The following is a 22,534-nucleotide window of genomic DNA, read 5'->3' on the forward strand; positions in this document are numbered from 1 at the left end:
AGCCGATGCATCTGAAGATGCGATCCGGACCACTTGTCCAACAGGTCCCACTAATAGGTTCTTGCATGGAACCTGCCGAATGGAATTGCTTCGTAGGAAGCTACCATCTTTCCCAGGATCCGCGTGCAGTGATGCACCGACACCTGTTTTGGTTTTAGGAGGCCTCTGACTAGAGATGACAGCTCCTTGGCCTTCTCCTCCGGGAGAAACACTTTTTTCTGTTCTGTGTCCAGAACCATCCCCAGGAACAGTAGACGTGTCGTAGGGACCAGCTGTGACTTTGGAATATTTAGAATCCAGCCGTGCTGTTGTAGCACCTCCCGAGATAGTGCTACCCCGACAAACAACTGCTCCCTGGACCTCGCCTTTATCAGGAGATCGTCCAAGTACGGGATAATTAAAACTCCCTTCTTTCGAAGGAGTATCATCATTTCGGCCATTACCTTGGTAAATACCCTCGGAGCCGTGGATAGGCCAAACGGCAACGTCTGGAATTGGTAATGACAATCCTGTACCACAAATCTGAGGTACTCTTGGTGAGGATGGTAAATGGGGACATGCAGGTAAGCATCCTTGATGTCCAGCGATACCATGTAATCCCCCTCGTCCAGGCTTGCAATAACCGCCCTGAGCGATTCCATCTTGAACTTGAATTTTTTTATATATGTGTTCAAGGATTTCAAATTTAAAATGGGTCTCACCGAACCGTCCGGTTTCGGTACCACAAACATTGTGGAATAGTAACCCCGTCCTTGTTGAAGTAGGGGCACTTTGACTATCACCTGCTGGGAATACAGCTTGTGAATTGCCTCTAACACTGCCTCCCTGCCTGAGGGAGTTGTTGGTAAGGCAGATTTGAGGAAACGGCGGGGGGGGGGGAGACGTCTCGAATTCCAGCTTGTACCCCTGAGATACTACTTGAAGGATCCAGGGATCCACCCGTGAGCGAGCCCACTGATTGCTGAAGAATTTGAGACGGGCCCCCACCGTACCTGGCTCCGCCTGTGGAGCCCCAGCGTCATGCGGTGGACTTAGAGGAAGCGGGGGAGGACTTTTGCTCCTGGGAACTGGCTGTATGCTGCAGCTTTTACCCTCTACCTCTGCCTCTGGGCAGAAAGGACGCGCCTTTAACCCGCTTGCCCTTATTGGGCCGAAAGGACTGTACCTGATAATACGGTGCTTTCTTTGGCTGTGAGGAAACATGGGGTAAAAATGTAGACTTCCCAGCTGTTGCTGTGGAAACGAGGTCCGAGAGACCATCCCCGAACAACTCCTCACCCTTATAAGGCAAAACTTCCGTGTGCCTTTTAGAATCTGCATCACCTGTCCACTGCCGAGTCCATAACTTCTCCTGGCAGAAATGGATATTGCACTTATTTTAGATGCCAGCCGGCAAATATCCCTCTGTGCATCTCTCATGTATAAGACTGCGTCTTTAATATGCTCTACGGTTAGCAATATAGTGTCCCTGTCTAGGGTATCAATATTTTCCGACAGGGAATCTGACCACGCAGCTGCAGCACTGCACATCCATGCTGAAGCAATAGCTGGTCTCAGTATAATACCTGTGTGTGTATATACAGACTTCAGGATAGCCTCCTGCTTTCTATCAGCAGGTTCCTTCAGGGCGGCCGTATCCGGAGACGGTAGTGCCACCTTCTTTGACAAGCGTGTGAGTGCTTTATCCACCCTAGGGGATGTTTCCCAACGTGACCTATCCTCCGGCGGGAAAGGGTACGCCATTAGTAACCTTTTAGAAATTACCAGTTTCTTATCGGGGGAAGCCCACGCTTCTTCACACACTTCATTTAATTCCTCAGATGGAGGAAAAACTACTGGTAGTTTTTTCTCTCCAAACATAATACCCTTTTTTGTGGTACCTGGGGTAACATCAGAAATATGCAACACATTTTTCATTGCCTCAATCATATAACGTGTGGCCCTATTGGAAGTTACATTAGTCTCATCGTCGTCGACACTGGAGTCAGTATCCGTGTCGACATCTATGTCTGCCATCTGAGGTAGCGGGCGTTTTAGAGCCCCTGATGGCTTTTGAGACGCCTGGGCAGGTACAGGCTGAGAAGCCGGCTGTCCCATATTTGGTATGTCGTCAAACCTTTTATGCAAGGAGTCGACACTGTCGCGTAATTCCTTCCACAGAACCATCCACTCAGGTGTCGGCCCCGCAGGGGGTGACATCACATTTATCGGCATCTGCTCCGCCTCCACATAAGCCTCCTCATCAAACATGTCGACACAGCCGTACCGACACACCGCACACACACAGGGAATGCTCTGACAGAGGACAGGACCCCACAAAGCCCTTTGGGGAGACAGAGAGAGAGTATGCCAGCACAAACCAGAGCGCTATATAACACAGGGATATACACTATAATTGAGTGTTTTCCCTTATAGCTGCTTATATTATATATTTGCTGCGCCTAAATTTAGTGCCCCCCCTCTCTTTTTTACCCTTTTGTGCTTGAAACTGCAGGGGAGAGCCAGGGAGCGATCCTTCCAGCGGAGCTGTGAGGGAAAAATGGCGCCAGTGTGCTGAGGGAGATAGCCCCGCCCCTTTTTCGGCTGACTTTTCTCCCGCTTTCTTCATGGATTCTGGCAGGGGTATTTATCACATATATAGCCTCTGGGACTATATATTTTGATGATTTGCCAGCCAAGGTGTATTATATTGCCCTCAGGGCGCCCCCCCCCAGCGCCCTGCACCCATCAGTGACCGGAGTGTGAGGTGTGCATGAGGAGCAATGGCGCACAGCTGCAGTGCTGTGCGCTACCTTGTTGAAGACCGAAGTCTTCTGCCGCCGATTTCCAGGACCATCTTCATGCTTCTGGCTCTGTAAGGGGGACGGCGGCGCGGCCCCGGGACCGAACGATCGAGGTCGGGTCCTGTGTTCGATCCCTCTGGAGCTAATGGTGTCCAGTAGCCTAAGAAGCCCAAACTATCTCCAGTCAGGTAGGTTCGCTTCTTCTCCCCTTAGTCCCTCGTAGCAGTGAGTCTGTTGCCAGCAGATCTCACTGAAAATAAAAAACCTAACATATACTTTCTTTTCTAGGAGCTCAGGAGAGCCCCTAATGTGCATCCAGCTCAGCCGGGCACAAGATTCTAACTGAAGTCTGGAGGAGGGTCATAGTGGGAGGAGCCAGTGCACACCAGTTAGACCTAAAGCTTTCTTTATAGTTGTGCCCAGTCTCCTGCGGAGCCGCTATTCCCCAGTCTCCTGCGGAGCCGCTATTCCCCATGGTCCTTACGGAGTCCCAGCATCCACTTAGGACGTCAGAGAAAAGGAGTTATGGTAGACTTACCATTGTTAACTTTCTTTCTGCGAGGTACATTGGTTCCACAGGGAAACATCGGGTGTAGAGATGGATCTTGATCCAGGCACCAACAGGCTAAAGCTTTAGGCTGTCCCAGGATGCACTGCACCGCCTCCTCTATAACCCCGCCTCCGGGCACTGGAGCTCAGTTTCGTTAACCAGTCCAATGCAGTAGCAGGTAAGAGAGACGGCAGATGTTAGTCACATAGAACCACATTCTCATGACAGGAGAAGGGACCAGCGGCTAATGCCACACAAACCCATGGTAGCTAAGTGCGTCAGGTTGGGCGCCCTGTGGAACCGATGTATCTCGCAGAAAGAGTTAACAATGGTAAGTCTACCATAACTCTCCTTTTCTGCAGCGGGGTACATTGGTTTCCACAGGGAAACATCGGGGATGTCCTAAAGCAGTTCCTCATGGGAGGGTACGCGCCTTAGTAGGTATGAGAAACTGGCGTCCAAAGGAAGCATACTGGGAGGTGAAACTATCAAAGGCATAGAACCTAATGAATATGTTCACTGAGGACCACATAGCCGCCTTGCACAATTGTTCTGCAGACACGCCACGGCGGGCCGCCCAAGGAGGTCCAACAGACCGAGTAGAATGGGCTTTAATAGCAGCAGGAGCTGGGAGTCCAGCCTGCGCATAGGCTTGTGCAATCACCATTCTAATCCATCTGGCCAAGACTCCACTCTGCGGCGTGCACGTCCTGACGACTGAGGAAGTCCGCTTCCCAGTTTAGGACGCCCGGAATGAACACTGTCAATATTGCTAGCAGATGGCGTTCCGCCCAACGAAGGATTTTTGACACTTCCACCATGCCATGCAGCTTCGAGTGCCGCCTTCATGGTTTATGCATGCCATCGTCGTGGCGTTGCCTGACCGTACTTGAACAGGCCTGTTCTGTACTAGAGGCAGGGTGAGAGATAACGCATTGGACACTGCCCTCAAACTCCAGAATGTTTATCGGGAGGAGTGATTCCTCCTTGGTCCAGCAACCTTGTAGCTAGTGTTGTTCCAACACCGCAACCCATCCTCTCAGACTGGCATCTGTAGTCAGTAGGACCCAGTCAGGGCTCCAGAAGGGATGGCCCTTGCTTAATTGCTGGTCCTGTAGCCACCAGGTCAGCGACAGACGAACCTCCGGAGTCAAAGAGATTGTCACGTCTAGCAGAGTTTGAGGATCCGGCAGCTGAGATTTGCCCGAGGAGGTAGCAGGCTGTGAATGAACCAGATGAGGGAGCTGGATATAGTTCCTTCGCATGGGACACGGAGCAATGAAGAACGTAGGCGGGGTTTGAGAGTCAATGGAAAGTATTTATTATGTACATGGCTGAGGTAGAGAACCGAGGCTGGAGCACGATGGTTAAGACGTGGCTGGAGGCAAAGAACTGTGGACTGTGATTTGAAAGACGAGACTGTAGATGATGAACTGTGGAACTGTGGATGATGGTTGAAGACGTGGCTGGAGACAAGGACTGTGGACTGTGGTTTGGAAAACGAGGCTGAAGATAATAATCTGCAGGCGGTGGTCGGTGGTACAAAGGCGTGGCTGGTGAAGGAGATCTGTGGAGTGTGGCTTGAAAGACGAGGCAGAAGACCCGGGGCCGACTGTGCCCAAAGAGTCTTACTGGACCGGGTTTTCCAGGGGCGCTTCCACAGGCAGTAGCAGGGTAGGAACGGCAGGGCTGCAGCAGCAACAGAGAACCGACCAACCAGGATCAGGAGGAGCCAGAATACAGCAGGAATCCTGGGAGCACAGGCTAAAGCACCTACAACAGGGTTGTAACTTGAAGCACTGGCATCCCTGTCCTAAACCAGCCCCCTTTTATAGGGAGAGCTTCCCCTGGATTGGCTGGAAGAGACAGGAAACAGGAACTATGCTCAAAACTTGGTCTCCAACATGGCGGCGCCCAGTAATGCAAACCTTTTTGCAAAGCCACATTTCTCACTGCCCCTGGTCTCCTAGCAATGGCTCAGCAAGAGCGACCCACTGTAGCGACGTCCCGCCGCCACGAGCGGACCCCCTCACCGCCGCTACTGCTGCCCACGGATATGGTGCAGCAGCCCACCTCGATTGGGTAAGGCCCAATAAATCTGGGAGCAAACTTTTTTGTAGGGACCTTTAATCTTAGGTTACGTGTGGAAACCCAAACACGATCTCCTACCTTAAGGCTTGGTACAGCTTTTCGTTTCAGATCTGCATAGGTCTTCTATCTATTGGAAGTCTTGAGCAAAGTCTTGTGAACTTGTTTCCAGGCTTCAGTAAGTTGTCGAAGTGTTGACTCTGCGGCAGGAACCTCGAGCGTAGGCAGAAGTTGGAAGTCAGGAACTCTTGGATGGTAACCATAATTAATGAAGAATGGAGAAGATTTTGTGGCAGAGTGATAAAGATTGTTATGGGCAAATGGGAGGAAGTCCAGCCAGTTGTCCTGTGAGGAGGACATGAATAAACGCAGAAAAGTCTCCAGATCCTGGTTCACTCTCTCTGTTTGACCATTCGTTTGGGGATGATAGCCTGAGGAGAAGTTTAATTTCACGTCAAGAGCAGAACATAGGGATCTCCAAAACTTGGCCACAAATTGAGGACCTCTATCAGACACGATTTCCTGTGGTAGACCATGGAGTCGAAAGATCTCTGCTATAAACAATTTTGCCAACTGTGATGCAGATGGAAGGTTAGCCAGAGGAACAAAGTGTGCCATTTTAGAGAATCGGTCAACTATGACCCATACGGTGTTCCGCCCACCAGACATAGGTAAATCTGTAATAAAGTCCATAGAAATATGCGTCCATGTTCTTAGTGGTACCAGTAAAGGATGGAGTAACCCGGCTGGTGGACCTTTGGGACTTTTATGCTGAGCACATTTTAGACAGGCAGCCACGAATTCCTGAACGTCAGTCCTGAGATGAGGCCACCAGTAGGAGCGCTGAATGAATTTAAGTGTCTTATGACCGCCCGCATGACCCATGAAGGAGGAGGAGCGAGCCCATGTGAGAAGTTTTTTGCGCAGATTTGGTGCAACGAAGATCTTCCCTGGAGGAGGAAGTGGAGAGGTATTAGTTGCAGAAAAAGAGGTGGATTCCAGGATAAATTGCTCTTTTGAACGGTCAGAGGGTTCTTCTGAACTTAGGGAGCGAGATAAGGCATCTGCCTTTTTGTTGAGGGAACCTGGTCGGTAACTGAGTTTTAAATTAAAACGGGTAAAGAAGAGTGCCCATCATGCTTGGCGTGGGTTCAGACATCGGGCTGACTGTAGATACAGGAGGTTCTTGTGATCTGTGGTTACCGAAATTGGATGCTGAGCTCCCTCCAACAAAGACCTCCACTCCTCAAAGGCCAACTTAATTGCCAGTAATTCCTGTTCCCCAATAGCATAATTCTGTTCAGTGGGGGAGAATCTTCATGAGAAGAACGTACAGGGATGGACCTTCTTGTCCTCGAAAAGCTGGGATAATACTGCTCCCACTCCCACAGTAGAGGCATCAACCTCCACCAAGAACGGACGACTGAGATCGGTTTGTCGAAGAACTGGAGCAGTCGTGAAGGCCTCCTTTAAAGATGAAAAAGCTTCCAAAGCCTCCGGAGACCACTTGGCAGGATCGGCTCTCTTCCTAGTTAATGCGGTTATAGGAGCTATGACAGAAGAATAATTTTGAATGAATCTTCGGTAGAAGTTAGCAAACCCCAGGAAACGTTGAATTCCTTTAAGGGTAGCTGGAAGTGCCCAATCCTGAATCGCCTGGACTTTAGCAGGGTCCATCTGTAACTTCTGCCCTGAAAGAATGTAACCGAGGAATGGAATTGTGGGTACTTCAAAGGTGCACTTCTCTAACTTACAGAATAACTGATTCCTTAGTAAACGAGTTAACACTTCTTTGACTTGTTCCCGATGGGTCTTCAGATCCTTAGAAAAAATTAGGATGTCATCCAGATATACTACCAAGCAGTCATAGAGAAGATCTCTGAAGATTTCGTTAACGAACTCTTGAAAGACGGCTGGGGCGTTACATAGGCCAAAAGGCATTACCAGGTATTCGTAATGGACGTCGCGGGTATTAAATGCCGTCTTCCATTCGTCCCCTGGGCGAATACGTATAAGATTGTAGGCCCCCCGTAAGTCCAACTTAGTAAATACAGTAGCTCCTTTAACACGGTCGAACAGTTCTGGAATCAGAGGTAACGGATATCTGTTCTTAACTGTTATGTCATTGAGACCTCTATAGTCAATACAGGGCCGCAACCCCCCATCTTTCTTTTTGACAAAGAAAAACCCTGCTCCAGCCGGAGATGTAGAAGACCTGATGAACCCTTTCTCCAAGTTCTCCCGGATATACTCCGACATGGCCTGTGTCTCGGGAAGTGAGAGAGGGTAAATTCGACCTCGGGGAGGAGTCTTACCCGGTACTAGCTCAATGGGACAATCCCAAGTACGATGCGGAGGCAAGGTGTCCGGCATTTGCTTACTGAAAACATCTTGAAAAGCTTGGTACTCCACAGGAAGGCTGGAAGAACAGAGAGGTCTAACTGAAGGTAAACAGTTCTGAAAACAGTCTTGTCCCCAAGAGAGAACATCCATAGTTTGCAAATCTATGTGGGGATTGTTTCTGATTAACCATGGAAACCCTAGGATTAGTTCATGAGAGGCTTTAGGAATTACAAGGAAAGAGATTTCTTCTGAATGGAGAACTCCAACCTTCATCTTGAGAGGAATAGTACGAAAGGATATAATACCCTCAGGGATATAACTTCCATCCACTGCGGTAACAGAAATGGTACGATCCAAAGGAACTGTTTGTATTCCAGATCGTTTGACCAGAGCTAACGTAATGAAGCTTTCGGCGGCTCCGGAGTCGAGTAGTGCAGGGATGAGAAGAGAAGAAGAAGGGAGATCCAATTGGGTTAACAGGACAGACTCTTTCTTGGTATATAATTCTGAGAATTCTCCTAGCTTGACCTCTCCAGCACAAACTAGGGGCCTAATTCCAAGTTGATCGCAGCAGGAAATTTTTTAGCAGTTGGGCAAAACCATGTGCACTGCAGGGGAGGCAGATATAACATGTGCAGAGAGAGTTAGATTTGGATGGGCGATTTTATTTCTGTGCAGGGTAAATACTGGCTGCTTTATTTTTACACTGCAAATTAGATTGCAGATTGAACATACCCCACCCAAATCTAACTCTCTCTGCACATGTTAAATCTGCCTCCCCTGCAGTGCACATGGTTTTGCCCAACTGCTAAAAAATTTCCTGCTGCGATCAACTTGGAATTAGGCCCTAGGAGTGGGCGTTTCCCGGACGTAGATTGCAAGTTTTAACAAAGTGATCAGATGCACCACAATACAGGCAGAGGTTCCCTTGTCGCCGTCTCTGACGTTCTTCATTGGAGAGGCGGGAACGATTAATCTGCATGGGTTCTTCCGCAGTTGGTGATGATGGTGTTGGTGGAAGAACAACTCTAGGCTTAGGGCGATCTGACCGCAACCTCTCCATACAGCGTTCTCTGTACCTCAGGTCTAACTTATTGCATAAAGAAATTAGTGTATCTAACTTATCAGGTACGTCCTGAGTTGCGAGGTCATCTTTGATCTTTTCGGAGAGACCGCTCCAGAAAGCTGCAATGAGAGCCTACTCGTTCCAGTTTAGTTCCGAGGAAAGGGTGCGAAACTGGATCACGTACTGACTGACCGTACGCGTGCCCTGACGTAGACGCAGGATCTCCAACGAGGCAGCTGAAGTCCTGCCCAGTTCGTCGAAGATTTTTCGGAAGGTGGCCACGAATTCTGGATAGTTAGATAAGATGGGATCCATCCTCTCCCACAAAGGTGAAGCCCATTCCAACGCTTGCCCGGTAAATAAAGAAATTATATAGGCTACTTTGGTTCGTGCCGATGGGAAGTTGGCCGACTGTAGTTTGAACTGGATTTCGCACTGGTTGAGAAACCCGCGGCATTGTTTTGGATTCCCATCGAATTTATTGGGAGGTGGCAAATTCAACCGTGGAAGTGGTACTGGTACAGGAGGAAGCGGGACCGGAGGTGTTAATGTGGGAGCAGCAGTAGATACTTGAGAGGCCGTCATGGCAACACAGAGAATCGAGACGTTCGGACATACTCTGCATGAACTGCACGATTTGAGATTGTGTGGCCTCCTGCTTACTTAAGCGAGACCAGATATCTGTAGTTGAATCCCCTCCTGAGGCCTGATCACCCGTCGAATCCATTGGGCCAGTGCTTACTGTCACGTCTAGCAGAGTTTGAGGATCCGGCAACTGAGATTTGCCCGAGGAGGTAGCAGGCTGTGAATGAACCAGATGAGGGGGCTGGATATAGTTCCTTCGCATGGGACACGGAGCAATGAAGAACGTAGGCGGGGTTTGAGAGTCAATGGAAAGTATTTATTATGTACAGGGCTGAGGTAGAGAACCGAGGCTGGAGCACGATGGTTAAGATGTGGCTGGAGGCAAAGAACTGTGGACTGTGATTTGAAAGACGAGACTGTAGATGATGAACTGTGGAACTGTGGATGATGGTTGAAGACGTGGCTGGAAACAAGGACTGTGGACTGTGGTTTGGAAAACGAGGCTGAAGATAATAATCTGCAGGCGGTGGTAGGTGGTACAAAGGCGTGGCTGGTGAAGGAGATCTGTGGAGTGTGGCTTGAAAGACGAGGCAGAAGACCCGGGGCCGACTGTGCCCAAAGAGTCTTACTGGACCGGCTTTTCCAGGGGCGCTTCCACAGGCAGTAGCAGGGTAGGATCGGCAGGGCTGCAGCAGCAACAGAGAACCGACCAAGCAGGATCAAGAGGAACCAGAATACAGCAGGAATCCTGGGAGCACAGGCTAAAGCACCTACAACAGGGTTGTAACTGGAAGCACTGGCATCCCTGTCCTAAACCAGCCCCCTTTTATAGGGAGAGCTTCCCCTGGATTGGCTGGAAGAGACAGGAAACAGGAACTATGCTCAAAACTTGGTCTCCAACATGGCGGCGCCCAGTAATGCAGACCTTTTTGCAAAGCCACATTGCTCACTGCCCCTGGTCTCCTAGCAATGGCTCAGCAAGAGCGACCCACTGTAGCGACGTCCCGCCGCCACGAGCGGACCCCCTCACCGCCGCTACTGCTGCCCACGGATCTGGCGCAGCAGCACACCTCCGCCGCAGCCCGCACATCGCCAAGGAAGCCAGCCCCGCGGCCCCAGCGTACCGGTAAGACTCCGGACGCTGACAGAGATCATGTGAGCTGTGATCCGATGAGGTAGGCCATACCACTTAGAAAGGATTAACCTCTGCAGAGGACGGGAATGAAATTGAGCGTACTCTACCATGTTGAATGCCGACACCATCAGGCCTAGTACTTACATCACTGAGTGTATTGATACACTGGGGCGAGAAAGGAAGCATCTTATCCTGTCCTGAAGCTTCAGGACCTTTCCTGGAGACAGAAACTGCCGTTGACTGCGCGTGCCCAGCAGTGACCCCAGGTGTACCATGCTCTGAGCTGGGACCAGCGAGGACTTCTTCCAATTAATGAGTCACCCGTAGGCTTGTAGGAAGCTTACCATCAGTTGCAGATGACGGAGGAGGACATCGTGGGAGTTTGCCAGAATCAGCAAGTCATCCAGATATGGCAGAATCCTGATTCCCTGATGACGTAGATGAGCCGTCATCCCGGCCATGATCTTGGTGAAGATCCGAGGGGCCGTAGCCAGTCCAAATGGCAGAGCCTGGAATTGATAGTGTAGGTTGCCAATAGCAAACCGTAGATATTGCTGATGTGACATGGCAATAGGTATATGCAGGTATGCATCCTGTATATCCAGGGATACAATATAGTCTCCGGGTTCCATGACCAGTACAATTGAGTGCAGTATTTCCATACGGAACTTGGACACTCTCACAAACTTGTTCAGTGATGTGAGGTTGAGTATAGGCCGGAAAGACCCATTGGGTTTCGGAACTAGAAACAGGGTCGAGTAGTATCCTCTGCCTCTCTGGGACAGAGGTACCGGCACCACCACTCCTGTATCCAGGAGGGAACTCACAACCAATTGTAGAGCTTGTGCCTTCAACGGACCCGAAGGGATAACCGTGGAGCAAAATTGCCGAGGGGGACGTCTCTTCAAAGAGACTACGTACCCGTGAGAAACAACTTCTCGCACTCACGCGTCTGAAGTGGTCTTTAACCAGACCTGGGTGAACTGCAGAAGTCGGCCTCCCACCCTGGGATCCCTGCACCATCATGCAGCAGGCTTTTTGTGTTTAGAAGCAGGCTGACGGGCTGCCTAGGACTGCTTTGCCTTGGGCTTTGTGGTTTTGGAAGCATGAGATTGTCTCGGGTATTCCTGACCTTTTGCTTTCCCTTGAGGATGAAAGGAGCGAAAAGTGGTACCTTTTGCCTTCTGTGTAGAAGGATTAGTATTTGGGAGAAAGGAAGTCTTAGCGGCCATTAATTTAGACACAATTTTATTTGGGTCTTCCCCAAACAAAATGTCCCCTTTAAAAGGGAGTACCTCCAAGGACTTTTTGGAGTCAAGGTCCACCTTCCATGACCTCAAGCACAGAATACGGAAAGCCAGACAGACGTAGTTGATGCCTTGGCCGCCAACACACCCGTCTCAGAGGATGCCTCCTGAATGTAATAGGCGGCGGTGGTAATGTGAGACAGGGATTATCTGTCCTTGTCAGATAATCCCTCGGGCAGCTCCTCCTCTAATGCCTGAACCCATGCTTCAATACCTTTTGCGGCCCAGGAGGCTGCTAAAGCACCTGTAAGGGAGTAAATAGACTTCAGGCATCCCTCCACACGCTTATCCGTCGGTTCCTTCAGTGAGGTGACAGTGGTGACAGGCAGAGTCACCCACAAGACGGGTGACATGGGAATCCACCGGCGGTGAAGTAACTCTGCAGGGAGAGGATATCGAGCTAAGGCTCGTTAAGGCAGGGGGAATTTCTTGGCGAAGACCGGGGTTCCTGACGTATGTCCACTAACCGGTCAGAATGTGGTAATAGAGTTTTAGCTACCATCTGACGTTTAAACTTATCAGGTTTCTTAGACACCGTAGTGGAATCCTCGTCATCATCATCAGAGATTTGTAGGATCTGCTTAATAGCAACCACTAGGTCACGGACATCACCCTGCAATGGAGATTCCTCGTCAGCTGATTCAGTGACTGACAGGACAGTGTGCTGTCCCTCCTCTTCTGAGAGATTCGTGGATTGTGAGGAGGAAGCAGCCTGCTTAGATGACCCAGAGACAAGAGTGTCACCTGGCTCAGATTTTTGTCTAACCAAATATTGATTTAATTACTGCAACTGGTGAGACAAATGGACAATTTGTGGCTGTATTGGCACAGGTGGTCCCATGGGGGGGCGTAAGGCGTTCCACCAGTGTGCCCAGCAGGGTTGAGAACGCAGCCCAGGGTGGCTCCTGATTGGTTACAGGAGCTGCGGATTGACTGGACACAGTACACAGACCATCATACAAAACCTCCCCCTCAGGTAAATCCTTGGTGCATGCTCTGCTTGATGCAGGAGCGTCCCCAGACTTACTGCCCTTCCTGTTAGACATTTCGCCAAATGCAACAACAGAGCAGTTTAGTACGATAAAGCCAGACAGAGTACAATACCTGCAAATAAATTCTTTAGTATGTGACTAAGTACACAGTACACAACACCAGCGAATAAATCGTGTATTATGTGACTGAGTACACAGTAGAATGCACGTAATAGGTAAATACTGTGACGCACTATATATATATATGACCGAGACGCACCTAGTCCCTTATGGTACTGAATATAGTGATAGATTTATCTAGGATACACTGAAAGCGGAATATGGAAACACAATATTAATATTTAACACTATAGATGGTCTAGAGCAGGCATGTCCAAACTGCGGCCCTCCAGCTGTTGTGAAACTACATATCCCAGCATGCCTTAACACAGTTTTGCTGTCAGAGAATGCTAAAGCTGTGTCAGAGCATGCTGGGATGTGTAGTTTCTCAACAGCTGGAGGGCCACAGTTTGGACATGCCTGGTCTACAGTATAGGCTGCATCAAGCACATTTAATATAAATAAGATAATGTTAGCGGTCAGGAAAAGGTTAAACATACCATAATAAAAAAAAACACAAATAGAACCAGTACTGCACTTTCTAAGCACACATTCTCCCACCTCACGGTAAGGCTCCTGTCTCTTCTTGCTGCTAGCTACTCTCTGGTCCAGTGCACTGATTGAGGCCTCAGAAGCAGAAGAAGCTTCTACCCCTGGGCATGTGCAGCAGCTTAAACTTCATGATGTGGCGGCAGTTCTCGTAATTGTATTATATACCATTGCAATAGTCATAATTAGAGCCACTTGACAAGAGGAGGGGGGTTCCCAGGCAACCAGAAACCCCCCCTGCGTTTGCCTATGCTGGTGCCCATATTTATACTTATAATGATTGTCTGTTAATCAAGTAAGGGGACTGTTGGATAGTCCTCTGGTCCCTCCTCCTCGAAATTCCCCATGCTAATAATAATCATTGTTAGCTGGTATCCACGGTAACTGGGGAGTGGTAATCCATATGTGCATATAGCAAAGTGAGATGTTGGTTTATAATGAGGGAAGGCCGATGAAGAGAGCTGGTATAAAATGGTAACGGTTTACTTACTGGCTGCCTATAAATTCTGTTTCGTATTGGATATTTATTCCGAATTCGCCGGGCATGAGATTATTATTACCTGGAATAAGAAATTTTGTCAAGGGACAAAACACACACAGTGATACAGTCATTTTTTTAATTTCGCATTTATTGATTATTTGTCCTTTTCTTTATTTACATTATTGATCACTTTACATTTATTCTAGATTTCACAGCAGGGCCTTTTAACAGCATTGATCATAAAAGTTACATTTATAGAGTCTACTTATTAATAATTTTGTTTGTGCGCCACTTTAAAGGGGGGTTCTTAAAATCTAAGCAATCTGACTAGATTGTGTACCCCCCACAGCGATAGCGATGCGCGGCCCCGCTCTTCGCTATTGCTGGTGCTAGATTGCCCTGCATGCAGGCTCAATCTAGCAGTTCGCTCATTTCACCCCCCCCCCCCCGTACGCTCAGAACACATCGCACTGTGCTGAGTGGGGGGAGAGATGCGTGCTGAGTGGTTCGCTCAGCATACATCTCTCCCCTCATCTGCCCGTGAATACGGCCCTTAATACCAGTTATTTTCTCTCTTCAATTTGTACAACCGTCTATAATGTCTTGTTTCATATATTCTCTGTTCTGATAAGCAAAAAAGCCATAATATAACACGTGATTAACAGAGCAATCACATTGTCCAATGGGGGGTAATTCCAAGTTGATCGCAGCAGGAAAATTTTTAGCAGTTGGGCAAAACCATGTGCACTGCAGGGGAGGCAGATATAACATTTGCAGCAAGAGTTAGATTTGGGTGGGTTATTTTATTTCTGTGCAGGGTAAATACTGGCTGCTTTATTTTTACACTGCAAATTAGATTGCAGATTGAACACACCACACCCAAATTAACTCTCTATGCACATGTTATATCTGCCTCCCCTGCAGTGCACATGGTTTTGCCCAACTGCTAAAAAATTTCCTGCTGCGATCAACTTGGAATTACCCCCCATGTGCACTGCAGGGGGGGCAGATATAACATGTGCAGAGAGAGTTAGATTTGGGTGGGTTATTTTATTTCTGTGCATGGTAAATACTGGCTGCTTTATTTTTACACTGCAAATTAGATTGCAGATTGAACACACCCCACCCAAATCTAACTCTCTCTGCACATGTTATATCTCCCCTGCAGGGGTTCACTACGATATGCCGGCAGTCTGGCTCACGGCGACCAGCATACCGGCGCCGGGAGCCCGACCACCGGCTTACCGACAGTGTGGCGAGCGCAAATGAGCCCCTTTCGGGCTTGCTACGCGCGCCACACTATTTTATTCTCCCTCCAGGGGGGTCGTGGACCCCCACGAGGGAGAATAAGTGTCGGTATGCCGGCTGTCGGGATCCCGGCGCCGCTAAGACCACCCCCCTGCAGTGCACATGGTTTTGCCCAATTGCTAACAGAATTCCTGCTGCGATCAACTTGGAATTACCCCCAATATTGGGAATCACAAATACCTTTTTGCTGACGCACTTATTCATTTTTGAATGTAAATATACCTGTCATTGATTCAGATAGAATCTTTTTACATCACACTATTCTTGTGAGTAACATAAAGTGTATCTTTTGATTGTATCTATTTGTATTGTCTGTTTTGTGTACTATTTAAGGGACAACACTTTGACACATCTTTTAATGCATATCAGTAAAACATAATTGTAAGTCATCAATGCAGAGTGCCCCAGAGACAGTCTTCTTCTCTATACTCATTTTTCCCTGTACCCCTGCCAGTGCGGCTCCCAGAGCGTGGCTGCCACCCCGGTATTTTGAGTCTGCCCGTCCTGTGGAATGAGCCAGCCCACATTTTGGAGCATGGGACCGGCCAAGCAGGAACCTACCCGCAGTCTCGGCGGCTGAATCTGCCCCTTTTGGCGATGCAGATGTGCGCATGTATTAGCCTTATACAGTACCCCCAGAATCACAGCATCTGGTGCCGGCCTCTATGGGAGCCAGCAAATATCTGCAAAGTAGATGCCACGTGAAATCGTGTTCCGGAGCAGGAGTCGCACCTACGGTAACTAAACTGGCGCCGAGAGATCAGTGGTGCAAATATCTAATTCTTCAAGATGCTATATCCAATATAGCGCTCACGCTAGGCTGTTATAGCAGGGTGCCGCGCTCTGACCCTTTAGCGGCAACCAGCTGCCATTTTTCCAGTGATTTCTCTACTGCGCATACGCACAAAATGCCAGTAAATGGCCGGCGCTGCGCCATTTTCCTGGTGATTTGCACAGCGGACTTGGGACCCCTGAGTGAAACTTATTGAAAAAAATGGGTGCAGGGTGTGCGGTGTGGGGCCCTCTGGAGCCAGGGGCCCGTATGCAGAGCACCCATTATAGATAAACCACTGTATATATTTATATATATCTCCATAAGACATAACACAGCAGCAGCCTGGCAGTCACTGTATAACTCCATGTATCACACATAGGACACCATAACAAAGCACTGACCCGAACAGCAGCAGCAGCAGATCCGCCGCCGAACTCAGTCACGTCGAACTCAACTTTCGCGGATTCTTTCCAGAGACCAATCTGACCTGCACGTTCCTGTCTCTTCCGCTGGCGCCATCTTGCTGGAGCCCTTTCAATGCATGTCAATGGGAATGGTGGTCTTCAGAGCAATGGCCGCCGTGAGAGGCGGAATCTCTCGGAGTATGAGGAGAGATATCGGGGCCGGCCTCATTACAGCCCCGTTTCCAGCTACTGCGAATGCTAATGGGAGGTTTCTACACCGCTGTATGTGAATACGAATTTCTATTGAGCTCTGAGGAGGACAGAGTCGGAGATTAAGCCTTGGACTACACGTCCCAGCATGCCGTGCGCTTCGTTCGCGTTGGATCAGTTACAGGTGCATGCCGGGAAATGTAGTTCACGTGGCGGGCAGTGACTGGGAATTACCTCTGCAGCGCGCCGAGTTCCTGGCTGTGAGAGGCGGCCGGGGCAGGTGACAGGTGGAGAGTCTGTGCTCTGGTACTGCTAGAGCCAGTGCCTGGCAGTGCCAGTCTAGCAGAGAGGGGGTAGTGATAGAGCAGTGCCAGGTTTTCTACCCAGCATAGTACAGAGGGTATGGGGCAGTGCCAGGCTTTCTGTCCAGCATAGTGCACAGGGTATTGTGCAGTGCCAGGTTTTCTGTCAGCATAGGGTATTGTGCAGTGCCAGGCTTTCTGTCCAGCATAATGCACAGGGTATGGGGCAGTGCCAGGTTTTCTGTCCAGCATAGTGCACAGGGTATTGTGCAGTGCCAGGCTTTCTGTCCAGCATAGTACATAGGGTATGAGTCAGTGCCAGGCTATCTGCCCAGTATAGTACACAGGTTATTGGGCAGTGCCAGGTTCTCTGTCCAGCATAGTACATAGGGTATGAGTCAGTGCCAGGCTATCTGCCCAGTATAGTACACAGGTTATTGGGCAGTGCCATGTTCTCTGTCCAGCATAGTACACAAGGTATTGGGCAGTGCCAGACTTCCTGCAAGCGTAGTATGCAGGGTACTTGGCACTTCTAGCTTTTATATAGGGGATATTCATGGTATTGGATAATGCCAGGCTTTATATAGAGGGCGATCTGGTATTACATTGTGTAATACCAGTCTTGGATTTTCTATAGAATTGTGTTGGGCAGTGCCAAGCTTAGGGTAGGGTATTACACAGAGAAGAGTTATATATTGCCAGGATGTGGGATAATTCATGATTCCTGTAGGTTATTATTATTATTAACATTTATCTCCGTAGCGATTTACAACTGGGGACAAACGCAGTAATCACACAAGACTGGGTACTAACAGGCAGACAAGTGGCACAAAGGATCTACTTGCTAATTTACAGGGTAGTGTGCAGCGTGGTACTGAGCGGCGCCATACGTTATATACCGTGTTGTACAGTTTAGTTTTGGATAGTACCAGGATCTTAGAGTATAAGACAGTCTGGCTTAGGGCAGTGCCAGGCTACCTGTACGCAGCATTACTCCTAGGTTACGACAACTGTCATGGCTGTGTGGCAGCGGATATTCTCCAGGCTGGCGAGGAAGAGGTTATCTGGGTGCGTACAAGGCTTTTCCCCACCTGGGCTGCTGCCAGCGTGCAGGAGATTTTCTGCGTTCCTTCCGCAGGTAAATATCCATAAGCACACATTGTATCCAAGACCCTACAGTATGTAACAAACGCACACTGGGATACAGGTGGAATGAGGGACAAAAGCTGTGTAAGTAATAAAGTAATAGGGGGCAAACAAGCCGATAGGCAGATAGGTGCCAGGTACAGGTGACTTGATACATCTGATTGTGCCCTGCACCAGAACAAAATGTAAGTTGCTCATATCGATTAGAAAATACAATTCAGGAGCACCACTGATAGAGATACTGTAGGACTTTTGCTGTAGAGACCCTGGCATATTGTGGGGCAGCCATATGGAACATGGCTTTGGCAGGGGGGTTAAAGGAGAAATTTCATGTCTTTCAGTCACCTCCGAACTTTGGACTATTGTTCGACATAGATGGCGTTTTGGTAAGGGGCAGGAATCCCATTCCCGGGGCGGCTGAAGCTTTTGGGAAGCTGCTGGACAGAAGTGGGCAGCTGGCAGTGCCCGTCGTGTTTGTAACCAACGCCGGGAATTGTCTGCGCCAGGAGAGAGCGGCCGAATTAAGTAAACTGCTCGGGTTCCAGGTGAGTTGTCTCATAGGGGAATATTTATTAAGTTCAGGTTTACAAAAGTGGAGGTGTTGCCCTTAGCGACTGATCAAATTCTGTTTATCAGTTTCTCCAAATCTCTTTGGTAACTATGGGTAAACGCTGCCCTTTTGTAAAACCGCACTTCTGTAAATTTACCCCATAGCTTTAAGGTTTCCTCTTAGGAATTATAACGTCCGCTGAGGTTCTTACATACACAGGCCCAGATTTATCAAACCTTGAAGAGTGATAAATAGCACGGTGAGAAAGTGCCAACCAATCAGCTCCTAACTGTCATTTTTCAAACACAGCATGTGACATGATATTTAGTAGCTGATTGGCTGGTACTTTATCACCGTGCTATTTATCACTCTCCAAGGCTTGATAAATGGGGGCCATAGTTCCCAAAGCTTTTATCCGCATATTGTTGTGTTTTACACCGAGCTCCGTATCTCGGCAGGTCTCCGACGACCAGGTCATCCTGTCTCACAGCCCCCTGCGCATATTCCACCAGTTTCACAGCAAGTGCGTCCTGGTGACTGGTCAGGGTCTTGTGGAAGAGATTTCCTCGGAGTATCCTTTTATGTATTGCTGGGGGAATTCCGGCCACTTCCTCACCTGGGTTACGTTCGCTTGTGATAGTGTGCCGGGCCTCCGTGTCATCACAGTCTGTTTGTCAGTGCACTGTAACCTGGCGTGGGGGTTTGGGGAGAATCACCTTTGTGTTGTTTCCCTTTACCAACTCCCTTGGCGCTCTGCAGCCTGGGGTTCAAGAACGTGGTTACGATTGACGATCTGAGAAAGGCGTATCCTTTGCTAGACACGGTGGATGAGAGTCGGAGGCCTAGTAATCCGGTATGTGTCAGAGACAGCAGCCATCATTGTGACCTCCGTGTCCTATGGAGGGTTTATTCCCCATATCATGGGTGACAGTGTTACTAACTGGTTAGGATACGGCTGGTATATCCTCAACACAACGGTCATTCCTATATGTTCTGTCTTTCCCAGGTTTCCACCAGCTTGGACTTTCCTGCCATAGAAGGTGAGAACCGTAGAACTTGTATCCGGTCTTCATTGTGTCGGCGACGCGGTTCCTGACGTTTGTCTTCTGCAGAGATCATGTCTGTTCTAACACTGTCTATGTACTGTTCATTAGACAGGAACTAGGGAGAAACTCACCAGTATCACAGAACTCAATCAATCAGAGCCAGAACGTTATATAGTGGGAGGAGCAGTGTCCCCAGCAGCACAGAGTATATCAGGAGATGAGTGATGTGTCAGTGAGGACAGGGCTGCATCTGACAGGGGCAGTGACATGATGTGAGGAGAAGAATGGAGGCAGCAGAAAGCCACAGACTGAGAGTTATATAGTGGGAGCAGCAGGGTCCCCAGCAGCACAGAGTATATCAGGAGATGAGTGATGTGTCAGTGAGGACAGGGCTGCATGTGACAGGGGCAGTGACATGATGTGAGGAGGGGAATGGAGGCAGCAGGAAGCCACAGACTGAGTTATATAGTGGGAGGAACAGAGTCCCCAGCAGCACAGAGTATATCAGGAGATGAGTGATGTGTCAGTGAGGACAGGGCTGCATGTGACAGGGGCAGTGACATGATGTGAGGAGGGGAATGGAGGCAGCAGGAAGCCACAGACTGAGAGTTATATAGTGGGAGGAACAGAGTCCCCAGCAGCACAGAGTATATCAGGAGATGAGTGATGTGTCAGTGAGGACAGGGCTGCATGTGACAGGGACAGTGACATGATGTGAGGAGGGGAATGGAGGCAGCAGGGAGCCACAGACTGAGAGTTATATAGTGGGAGGAGCAGGGTCCCCAGCAGCACAGAGTATATCAGGAGATGAGGGATGTGTCAGTGAGGACAGGGCTGCATGTGACAGGGGCAGTGACATGATGTGAGGAGGAGAATGGAGGCAGCAGGAAGCCACAGACTGAGAGTAGGACATATGGGAGTAGCAGGGTCCCCAGCAGCACAGAGTGGAGATGATACAGTAATATAATAACATTGTAAATCCAGCATTTGTATTGAGCAAGAGCTGTAATAACCCCTGTGCTTGTATTGTAGCCATCGTCCTGTTGGGGGAGCCAGTGCGTTGGGAGACTAGTCTGCAGCTGATTCTTGATGTATTGCTGAGTGCAGGACGGCCAGTAGAGTGGCAGGCTCGGGTACCAAGACCACAAATCCCAATTTTAGCCTGTAATATGGATCTCCTCTGGATGGCTGAAGCGAAGATGCCCAGGTCAGTAACATGAAAGAGGTGTTATATGGTAAAAGAAAACGACATCTATTTTTCTAAATCTATTTTTCAGATGAACTTTTGCAAGTAAAATGAGAACACTTCTGTATCCGAGATTGAAACGTTATTGTATCATTTCCCCACTAGGGGCACTGTTTAGCAGGAATGTATGGAGAGTACTCCTTTATCTGGCAGATTCTGTACCACAGTTACAATGGCCAGGGCTTAATGTCTTCAGCTGTACAGATATCTACACAAGGAGACACGCTGCATGTTGCTGCATTTCCAGCCAATTCATCATTTAGGAACCTTGGGTTTGATTTATCAAGCAATGAAAAGAGTGGAGAAGGTGCCCATATCAACCAATCAGCTACTACCTATCATTTTATGGAATGTTCTTGATAAATGATACCTCGAAACTGATTGATGGCATCTTCTTACTGGTCCACTTCTAAACTCCTTTCACTGTTTTATACATAAACCCTCTTTCACTGCTCCGCAACGTCTGTGCGCCTACATTGTACGCCCTCAGCCCGCCCGACTCCTCCCATCTGCTTGCCCGACTCCTCCCATCAGCCCACCCGATTCCTGCCATCAGCCTGTTCCTCCTCCCATCAGTCCGCCTGTCAACCCGTCCAACTCCTCCCATCAGTCCACCCGACGACTCCCATCAGTCCGCCAGATTCCTCCCATCAGCCTGTTCCTCCTCCCATCAGCCCGCCCAACTCCTCTCGTCAGCCCGCCCAACTCCTCTCGTCAGCCCGCCCAACTGCTCTCGTCAGCCCGCCCAACTGCTCTCGTCAGCCCGCCCAACTGCTCTCGTCAGCCCGCCCAACTCCTCTCATCAGCCCGCCCAACTCCTCCCATCAGCCTGTTCCTCCTCCCATCAGTCTGCCTGTCAACCTGCCCAACTCCTCCCACCTGCCCCATCAGTCTACCTGACTCCTCCCATAAGCCTGTTCCTCCTCCCATCAGTCCACCCGACTCCTCCCATAAGCCTGTTCCTCCTCCCATCACTTCACCCGACTCCTCCCATCAGCCTGTTCCTCCTCCCATCAGTCCACCCGACTCCTCCTTTCAGCCTGTTCCTCCTCCCATCAGTCCACCCGACTCCTCCTAGAAACCTGTTCCTCCTCCCATCAGTCCTCCTGACTCCTCCCCTCAGCCTCTTCCTCCTCCCATCAGTCCACCTGTCAGCCTGCCCAACTCCTCCCACCAGCCTGCCCAACTCCTCCCACCAGCCTTTCCAACTCCTCCCATCTGCATTTTTTTATATTCTGCTACTCCACAACTAGTAATTTTTTTTCTAACTAGGTTCGGTCACGGCACATTTCTGGTTTGCTTGGAAACTTTGTACCATAAACTGACCGGGCAGGAGTTGCGGTACGAGGCCCTGATTGGGAAGCCCAGCACGGTAACCTACAGCTTTGCTGAGCAGCTATTACTGCGCCAGGCGAGGGAACGAGGCTGGAAATGCCCCGTCCGGACGCTCTATGCCATTGGGTGAGTCTGTCGCTCTGCTGTGGATTCACGGGGAAAAATGAAATGAGTCAGAATGAAAATGGAGCATTAATCAGGAGATAGTCGAGGGCTGTGTAGAAATATTATATT

At 49.3% G+C, this 22,534-nt stretch overlaps 2 protein-coding genes across 6 annotated transcripts in view; one reads left to right on the forward strand and one right to left on the reverse strand.

Annotated features, from left to right (window-relative positions):
- LOC134933830 (E3 ubiquitin/ISG15 ligase TRIM25-like) overlaps positions 1–16,648 on the reverse strand; it is an 84,780-nt gene extending 68,132 nt beyond the window's left edge. Inside the window, exon 1 of one of the 2 annotated variants that reach the window (XM_063929322.1) lies at positions 16,463–16,648. The gene's annotated coding sequence lies outside the window, so the exon portion shown is untranslated. Of the gene's footprint in view, positions 1–13,987; positions 14,054–16,462 lie in introns of those variants that run through there. The other variant, XM_063929323.1, reaches the window with a different exon arrangement.
- Positions 1–22,534, forward strand: part of HDHD5 (haloacid dehalogenase like hydrolase domain containing 5) — a 77,431-nt gene that overhangs the window by 53,559 nt on the left and 1,338 nt on the right. The window contains exons 1-7 of one of the 4 annotated variants that reach the window (XM_063929327.1): positions 16,630–16,747; positions 18,465–18,668; positions 19,132–19,244; positions 19,433–19,526; positions 19,680–19,713; positions 20,752–20,926; positions 22,238–22,426. In XM_063929327.1, the coding sequence (XP_063785397.1) occupies positions 16,721–16,747; positions 18,465–18,668; positions 19,132–19,244; positions 19,433–19,526; positions 19,680–19,713; positions 20,752–20,926; positions 22,238–22,426 (836 nt within the window). In that variant the 5' untranslated portion in view covers positions 16,630–16,720. The other 3 variants (XM_063929326.1, XM_063929324.1, XM_063929325.1) reach the window with 3 other exon arrangements.

Source organism: Pseudophryne corroboree, chromosome 6, assembly GCF_028390025.1.
Source record: "Pseudophryne corroboree isolate aPseCor3 chromosome 6, aPseCor3.hap2, whole genome shotgun sequence".
Taxonomy (NCBI): domain Eukaryota; kingdom Metazoa; phylum Chordata; class Amphibia; order Anura; family Myobatrachidae; genus Pseudophryne; species Pseudophryne corroboree.